General features: G+C 51.3%; 1 protein-coding gene across 3 annotated transcripts; it reads left to right on the top strand.

Annotated features, from left to right (window-relative positions):
* Positions 1-1,166: 1,166 nt before the first annotated feature.
* LOC103625824 (transcription factor PCF6) lies at positions 1,167-9,066 on the top strand. 3 transcript variants are annotated; one of them, XR_004849337.1, is made up of 3 exons: positions 1,167-3,008; positions 4,697-5,385; positions 8,627-9,066. XR_004849337.1 is itself a non-coding variant. In XM_008646221.4 (2 exons), exon 1 carries the CDS (start codon positions 1,846-1,848, stop codon positions 2,989-2,991), a length of 1,146 nt encoding a protein of 381 aa, XP_008644443.1. In that variant the 5' UTR covers positions 1,167-1,845; the 3' UTR covers positions 2,992-3,008; positions 8,627-9,066. The 3 variants fall into 3 exon arrangements, 1 of the variants encoding a protein (XP_008644443.1); XM_008646221.4 differs by lacking the exon at positions 4,697-5,385; XR_004849336.1 differs by having other exon boundaries at positions 1,168-5,385; positions 8,627-9,061.
* The last annotated feature ends 321 nt before the right edge of the window (positions 9,067-9,387 follow it).

Raw genomic sequence — 9,387 nt, 5'->3', positions numbered from 1 at the left:
CGACCAAAGCTTCCCGGCACTTTCGAGGTGTGGTCCTTTTCACGACGAAAGGTGGCGGGCGCCACCTGCACTGCACGCCGCGCCGCAACGGACAGCCAGCCAGCCCGCAGCCCCTACCCGCCCTCTACGGACCTTTTCTCGTCTCCACCACGCACACAACCCTCGTTGACCCCAAAAAAAACTGAAAACTTTGCGCTAATTTTCTCCGTACTGTGATAGTGTTGTGCTAAGTGTCTAGTAGTAGCTAGTACTAATGGTACATGTAGGCGCCGCCGAGAGCACTGGCAGAAATGACCGACTGTCGCATCAATGTCATCCAGGGGGGACAGCGTTTCTGCCCGTCGACGTGTGCAGCAGCAGCGTGCCAGCGTGCTACACCGAACAGGCGATCTCGTGTGTGCCTGCCGCCGTCATCCTTTCCCTTCTTCCGCCGGCCCCCGGCCGGTGCTGGCGCGCGGTCAGAGAGACCCGACCCGAGCAGATGTCAGCACGCAGGGCGGGCCGGGCAAGCCATTGCCAAGTGCCAAGCCAGCGCCCGGACCAGCGAGCGGTGCGGCGCGGCGCGGCGAGGGAATTATTGGGTCCTCTCGTCGGCGCCAACCACGCCGCGGCCGCGCTACGGTCGCCCGCCGAACCGAAAGGGGCAAAGCCGTTGCGCTGCGCAGTAGTACCAGGACGTGGAATTTATTGGGCACCACCAGATGCGAGTGGGCCTGGGCGAAGCGCCTAGCTTGGGGGCCTGAGCCTGGCTCATACACATTTGTGCTGCGATTAGACTAGTAAAATAAAATAAACGATGTAGCGTGTAACGATCGTGTAGACTAGTAATATAAAATACCTATGTTTTCCACGCTGAAAAAGAAACAAATTAGAAACTACACGTATGAGGCTATGAAGTGATCCGGTCCTCCGTGCCGTTTTTTTATCCATCCATAAAGAGTAGACCACGGTTCTTGAATCATTGACCAAAGTACGGGATCAGCGCGGAGTGGGGATTTGGCGCCGCCTCGATCGCATTCGCGGGCGCCGAGGGCAGAATAGGCAAGCTGTGGAAACGCTATCCGGTACGCACGGCACGGCATCCGGCGCCGTACGGCCGCGGCAGGCGGCATCACTCCCCAGTCCGCAGTAGTACAGTGCGCGAGAGGCGACAGCGTGCCGAGACCCCCCCACCCGACGCGTTCATCAGTGACTAGTGTACGCGGGGCGTGGTAGGGTACTAGGGTAGGGCAGGGCACCGAAAGGCAGTGCAGTGCCGCAGACGGCAGATCTGACCTCCCCCTAAAGCCTGCCGCCGCCGCTGTCTCTCGCTACCCGCGCTGCGGCTCTGCCCCTGCCCGCAGCAGCACAGCAGTACCGCTGCACCGGGCACCACGAAGCAGCTTCTGCCGCTCCGCACTTCCGCAGCGCCCCGGGCGCGAGGAGAGAGAGAGAGAGAGACCGACGGAGGCAACGAGCGCCCGCCGCGCGCCCAGTGTGGCAGCGCGCGCGGGAGCCGGGAAAATGTTGCACGGGGGTAGGAGCACGGGCGGGCGATTAGGCAGGCGTGGCAGGGCAGCGTAGGGATAAGACCGTGCGAAGAGCTCGAGCAGCAGCACAGCAGCCGGGGCCCCGACGGACGGACGCGGCCGGCGCGCTCGACCGCCAAGCACGCCGGGGAGCACCAGCCGTTGCCTCATTCCAGCAGCTACACCGCCAGGCGCCAAAGCCCACGCGCCTGCCTGGAGCTCCATCTTCCACTTCCACCCCATAAAAGCGCTGCATTCCTCCTCACGGCTATCTCCCGCCGCGCCAGCAGCCAGCGTATGAGCAGCGCCTGCGGCTGCGGGCGGCGCCACTAGGGGGATGGAGGCAGCAGCCGTGGGCGCCGGCGCGCCCGGCCGCTCCCAGCAGCAGGGCTCCAAGCGCGGCCGCGGCGGCGCCGTGAGGGGCAGCGAGGCGGAGGCGGCGTGGGGCCAGCCGCCGCCGCCGCCGCCGCCGCTGGGCCCGGGGGCGGGGTCCCGGATCTACCGCGTGCGGGCTAGCGGGGGCAAGGACCGGCACAGCAAGGTGTACACGGCCAAGGGCATCCGCGACCGCCGCGTGCGCCTGTCGGTGCCAACCGCCATCCAGTTCTACGACCTGCAGGACCGCCTCGGCTTCGACCAGCCCAGCAAGGCCATCGAATGGCTCATCAACGCCGCCGCCGCCGCCATCGACAAGCTCCCGGAGCTCGACCCGGCCGCCTTCGCCGCCCTCCCCGCGCCGGGCGACGCGGATGCCGCCGGCAAGGACAAGCAGCAGCAGGGGAGCAAGTCCGCGGGCAGCAGCACGTCGGAGACGAGCAAGGGATCCGAGCTCTCGCTCTCGCGCTCCGACAGCCGCGGGGGCGCCTCCGCCCGGGACAGGGAGGTCACCGTGGCCAGCACCTCGGCGCAGGCCGCGTCCTTCACCGAGCTGCTCACCGGGGTGGCGTCGGCCGGCGCCATTAGCGCCGCCGAGCACAGGCAGTCCTGGCATCACCAGCCCAACGTCTCCGCGGCCGCCGCCGGCTGCGTCGGCATTGCGCACAACGGGAAAGGTGCGCACGGGCTGTCGACGCACGCCTTTTCTGGCCCTGCCGCCGCCAAGTTCGGCAGCGCGCCTCCGTTCGGCCTGGTTCCGGCGCAGCCCTTCAACTTCACCAGCCCCATCGAGATGCCTCACTTCTCGCTCGGCCAGGACACTCTGGCGGCGTCCTCGGCTGCCGCCGGGGACTACAGCCTCGGTTTCTCCATGTCCTCAGGTTTCTTGGGTGCCAGTAGGGGGACCCTTCAGTCCAATTCGCAGTCGAACTTCTCGGGCCATCATCACCACCAGCTCCAGAGGCTGGATGGCCCGCTCTTGTTTGGTCACGTTCACGGTGCGGCGGTGGCGCATCCCGCATCCGAGAACCAGCTCACATCATCCGCGGCGTTACAGCTGTGGGACGGTCTCCGGCACTCCGGCATGAAGGAGAAGAGCAAAAACTGATTGCTCATTCTTCAACGGTAAGATGCTAACCGCTGTACTCTTAGAATTAGAATCTGGAAACTTTTTATCTCTGTCGCCTGTGATGTTCTCAAACTGTCATTTCGGCATGATCTACCTTCTTCGTGGTACTCGAGGTAGCCTCGTGTCCAGCCTTCTTCTGTTCCAGTTGACTTTACCGGTTTCAGAACTCCAGGGCGTCCATTTACCTCGGCTTTGCATGATGTAGTCTTACAGGTGTCATTCACTCCTCACTGGAGAGGATTTTGCATGATCACATGGCATCTGATTGGCATGCACTGCATTTTTATTGTATTAAATTGCTTTGCTGTGTGCTGTAGGCTGTAGCTACGTAGCATTACTGAAAAGGGATCGAACACTACATTTGCATGCATAAAAGGCTTAGTAATACGCAACAGATCTTAACTGAAGCTAGTTTCTGTTCATATCACAGTTTTTTTTTTGCCTAGATAATGCAGTAATATCTATTTTGTACCGTAGCAGTTCACATCAACAAGTGGTTTTATCCCCTTGGATGACTATTGATGTAGGTGATCTGAGATCTTTGGTTTGTGATAGAACATGGTCTTCCACTTGATCTGGTATGATAATATGGACTCTCAGTTAAAGCTCGCTGAATTGTGATACCAACTTTGAGAGTTCGTACAAGCTTAGCTTAGATGACAAGGAATCCGAAGACAAATGCAATCGGCTAAAACCCTAATTATGGACTTACAAACCATAAGCTGTTCCACTTTCACGCGAAACTACCTTATTACTTGTCATGACCCATGAATCTATTTGGTGTTGGTGATCTGATCATGCAAGCCATGCTTTGCTGCTTACTCTGCCAAGTGCATAGTAGGGCTTTGATTGGGTGTTGGCTCAAGATTAGAGCTCCTGCAAGCAGAAGCCCGGCCATACTTGATTCAGCTTGCTCTATGATCTTAAACATGACTAGCCAGTAAGATTTAACTTTTTCGTGATACATGACGATGGTAGTAGGACCCCTCATATATTAAGCATTCAACTGTACTTCTGTATGATCATTGGTCAGTTTGTACTTTGTGTCCCATCACAAGAAAAAATGTACTTAGTACAGTGTTACCAGCAAAACTTGACTAAGAGCGTTGGTATCAACAAAATGCTTGTGTACTCTATTCAGAGAGAAGTCTTTGAATATTATTGTAGTTTGGTGACCTTGGTGATACCAGTTCATTAAGTACCTTTTTTCTCCTATAGATCATTCCCAGCATGTCTAAGGAAACTAATTTCGTCCATTATCCACACAAACCTTGTTCATCTCTAAATGTTCTGTGTTGAAATCTGTTAAATTGTACTGTTGTTAAGTAGTTGTTGTCAAGATTCGGTCTTTATTTTTTGATATATGCTACCATTTCTGGTGCTTTGCTTGCACTGAGCTATCCAGAGTTCCAAACTCCTAAGTGGGCTAGACACTTCCAGCCTTATTGATTGAACGTAGCTTTCCATCAGATGCTGTAACATTACTTCCTGGTTTGAGACCTAGACCTCATAGCACAATCCTGGGCGTTTGTTGTTGTTTGTTATACTTCCTAACTACCAGAAGTTACTTTTGTTTGTTATCAAGTTTCCCCATGTGAGACCTTAGCTTTCTAATCTTACAGGACTGTGTGTAATTATGTATGCTGGAATCACATGGTTTATTGCATTTTCTGGAATTAAATAGGGTAGAAGATTCATCCTATAGTACCAGTGAGGCGACCAGAGAAGGGGTGAATGGGAGCCACTAAAAATTCTAGTCCTACAAGTACGTGACTTTGATACCAAAGTTCAACCCGAAATCCCTCCAGAATCACCGTCGCCGAGTTTTGAGGCCCAAACTCTTCAAAAACCCGTCCTCCAGAATCACCAGCCCAACGTCTCCGCGGCCGCCGCCGGCTGCGTCGGCATTGCGCACAACGGGAAAGGTGCGCACGGGCTGTCGACGCACGCCTTTTCTGGCCCTGCCGCCGCCAAGTTCGGCAGCGCGCCTCCGTTCGGCCTGGTTCCGGCGCAGCCCTTCAACTTCACCAGCCCCATCGAGATGCCTCACTTCTCGCTCGGCCAGGACACTCTGGCGGCGTCCTCGGCTGCCGCCGGGGACTACAGCCTCGGTTTCTCCATGTCCTCAGGTTTCTTGGGTGCCAGTAGGGGGACCCTTCAGTCCAATTCGCAGTCGAACTTCTCAGGCCATCATCACCACCAGCTCCAGAGGCTGGATGGCCCGCTCTTGTTTGGTCACGTTCACGGTGCGGCGGTGGCGCATCCCGCATCCGAGAACCAGCTCACATCATCCGCGGCGTTACAGCTGTGGGACGGTCTCCGGCACTCCGGCATGAAGGAGAAGAGCAAAAACTGATTGCTCATTCTTCAACGGTAAGATGCTAACCTCTGTACTCTTAGAATCTGGAAACTTTTTATCTCTGTCGCCTGTGATGTTCTCAAACTGTCATTTCGGCATGATCTACCTTCTTCGTGGTACTCGAGGTAGCCTCGTGTCCAGCCTTGTTCTGTTCCAGTTGACTTGACCGGTTTTCAGAACTCCAGGGCGTCCATTTACCTCGGCTTTGCATGATCTAGTCTTACAGGTGTCATTCACTCCTCACTGGAGAGGATTTTGCATGATCACATGGCATCTGATTGGCATGCACTGCATTTTTATCGTATTAAATTGTTTGCTGTGCGCTGTAGCTACCTAGCATTACTGGAAAGGGATCGAACACTACCTTTGCATGCATAAAAGGCTTAGTAATACGCAACAGATCTTAACTGAAACTAGTTTCTGTTCATATCACAGTTTTTTTTTGCCTAGATAATGCAGTAATATCTGTTTTGTACCGTAGCAGTTCACAGCAACAAAAGGTTTTTATCCCCTTGGATGACTATTAATGTAGGTGATCTGAGACCTTTGGTTTATGATAGAACATGGTCTTGTACTTGATCTGGTATGATAATATGGACTCTCAGTTAAAGCTATACCAACTTTGAGAGTTCGTACAAAGTTAGCTTAGATGACAAGGGATCCGAAGACAAATGCAATCCGCTAAAACCCTAACTATGGACTTACAAACCATAAGCTGTTCCACTTTCACGCGAAACTACCTTATTACTTGTCATGACCCATGAATCTATTTGGTGTTTCATGCAAGCCATGCTTTGCTCCTACTCTGCCAAGTGCATAGTAGGGCTTTGATTGGGTGTTGGCTCAAGATTAGAGCTGCTGCAAGCAGAAGCCCCGCCATACTTGATTCAGCTTGCTCTATGATCTTAAACATGACTAGCCAGTAAGATTTAACTTTTTCGTCATACATGACGATGGTAGTAGGACCCCTCATATAGTAAGCATTGAACTGTACTTCTGTATGATCATTGATCAGTTTGTACTTTGTGTCCCATCACAAGAAAAAAATGTACTTAGTACAGTGTTACCAGCAAAACTTGACTAGGAGCATTGGTATCAACAAAATGCTTGTGTACTCTATTCAGAGAGAAGTCTTTGAATATTATTGTAGTTTGGTGACCTTGGTGATATCAGTTCATTAAGTACCTTTTTTTCTCCTATAGATCATTCCCAGCATGTCTAAAGAAACCAATTTCGTTTTTCCATTATCCACGCAAACCTTGTTCATCTCTAAATGTTCTGTGTTGAAATCTGTTAAATTGTACTGTTGTTAAGTAGTGGTTGTCAAGATTCGGTCTTTATTTTTTGAGATATGCCACCATTTCTGGTGCTTTGCTTGCACTGAGCTATCCAGAGTTCCAAACTCCTAAGTGGGCTAGACACTTCCAGCCTTATTGATTGAACGTAGCTTTCCATCAGATGCTGTAACATTACTTCCTGGTTTCAGACGTAGACTTCATAGCACAATCCTGGGCGTTTGTTGTTGTTTGTTATACTTCCTAACTACCAGAAGTTACTTTTGTTTGTTATCAAGTTTCCCCATCTGAGACCTTAGCTTTCTAGTCTTACAGGACTGTATGTAATTATGTATTTATGTATGCTGGAATCACATGGTTTATTGCATTTTTCTGGAATTAAATAGGTAGAAGATTCATCCTGTAGGACTAGTGAGGTGACCAGAGGAGGATGAATGAGAGCCACTAAAAATTCTCGTCCTACGAGTATGTGACTTTGATCCCAAAGTTCAACCCCAAATCCCAGTTCAACCCAAAATCCCTTCGGAACCGCCGCCGCCGAGTTTTGAGGCCCAAACTCTTCAAAATCCGTCATCTGTAGCGCTGGTTGCTTTTGAGGCCTAAACTGTTATAAATAAATGCGACACAAATAGGATCAATCACAGAGAAGACACGGATTTAACGTGGAAAACCCCTCCAAAGTGAAGGGGAAAAAACCACGGGCGCCGGCCGACAACTTCTCACTATTTTCGGGTGGTTACAGATCGCAGGAGATTTACAATTGAGATAGATATCTCCTGCGGCTTACAAAGATATTTATAGAGGTGAAACCCTAAAACGATCCGCTTCGCTCGCCAACTTGGCCGCCTTCTTCAGAATTTGGATCACAAACTCAACATAAACCACCAAACACGCCATGAGTACCGCACCACGTGCGCGTCCTCCACGACCAGACACGTGTCCCGCTAGTCCTCAACCACGCCGGCAACGCGGTCCACTCCACCACGTCAGTGCTTGTCCCAATTGTCAGCCACCACGGCTGGTTATCCGGCTGCTCCAATCCGTCAGTCAAGACCCAGTACTTGTCCTCCATCGCTCCCGGTCCATAAGCACGAGCCCGCATGACCTTCACCTCAGCCATCGACCACTGTCTCTGTGCTCCACACATGCACAACACAAGCCGACCGACATGGTTGTACAAGCATAATCTTACACTCTGATCAGTCCACTGATTACCCCAGAGTGTTACCCGTTGACAATCATTCATCATCAATCCGAACCACAAGGAACAAGTCAACCTTGTGTTTCACACATCCAAACTAGCATGATGGAAGTGTTATAATATTATTATTTTTGATAATGATATTTCACTGACACTTGAGGAATACCTTAAAAGCTAATTGGTATGTAAGAAAAGCAAAGTCCAAAGCAACATGCATGGTTTCTACACCAACAAACTTCTGTTGTCTTCTTTTTTTCTCGTAAGGATGATTCAAACTATCTAAAGTGCTTGTATGCCTCTCCACATACATGACTATTACCTCCCATCCTAGAGAGGATGCAATTCTAGCACAGTGCTAAGTCATACTATGGCATGTTTGACCAAATTTAATACAAACATTTATACATGTTTTATGATATCAAATAAATATCATTAGATCCATGGCTGAACACATTTTATAATGTGATTGTTTAGAGTTTTAGATGTTGGTACTCGTAGTTTGGCTGAGCAAGCATATACAGTTGCATAATTTTGTGACGGTGGTAGTAGCTTTTTTTGTTGTTATGTGTCCATACTGCATAGTACTGCACAAGCAAGTACGGACAGTGTTAGATATCAGTATCCGTCATGTCGGTGGTATGCGAGAGAATCGTCGGAGTTTGCAGTACAGATTGGGCATTCATGTATAAGTCAGACAGTACGGATTGACCATTAACATCTATGCCGGATTCTTGATCTTGTTTGTTTGTCAACCTGCAGAAAACTGAAACACATCCAGTTGCTGGGACCGGTTCGGGCATATATGGATTCACCCTTCGGAGCTGCTACCGTTTGTTGCGGTGATGACCATCAGATTGCCGCACACAAGGCTGCTATGGTGGCCATCGTCAACCATCCACCACCACCAGGCACCAGCCCTGCTGCCGTCGATCAAGCAATCCCGTGCTTTGTTTTTTTTCCTTCTCTCTTCCATTCCTTTCCTAGGCGCTGTTGTACAAATTTTGTGAGAGATGAGAGTTTAAACAGGCTGTTGTAAGAGTGTGCTCGGTAGCCGCGGTTCTAGTGCTCCCCGCGCCTCACTGCTGGTCTAGACTATTCTGGAGTTTGTATGAACAGGTCCATCGGACAACAGTTGTGCTCATAGTTTCTCAGCTTGGTTTGCGAGATATATATATCCCTCATCAAGTGGTGCCATGGCTCTTTCCAGGTGTGGTGAATCTTGTTTTGGGCCGAGCACCCACTGCCTGGACTCAAGGAAGTACGACGCCGACACGTATCGCGGAGGGAATAGGTAGTTCGGTTATGAATCCTGTTATTTCTCTCGCTGGTTTACTGTGTACATATATGCCCCTGGTATTGGGCCGGCCCATTGGCCAAACTACAGCCCATCTCCTTTGAACTAGCTCAATGCGCGCCTACACTCTCCCGCCAATGCCCACGCCTGCTTCTTCCTCATGGCCCTGGAGCCCGACACCGCCGTCCTCGCTAACAGCACAGGGACTAAAATTTAGTCTTCTAAC

Source organism: Zea mays, chromosome 5 (genome assembly GCF_902167145.1).
Source record: "Zea mays cultivar B73 chromosome 5, Zm-B73-REFERENCE-NAM-5.0, whole genome shotgun sequence".
Lineage (NCBI taxonomy): Eukaryota > Viridiplantae > Streptophyta > Magnoliopsida > Poales > Poaceae > Zea > Zea mays.
This window is presented reverse-complemented; position numbering and strand designations above follow the sequence as displayed.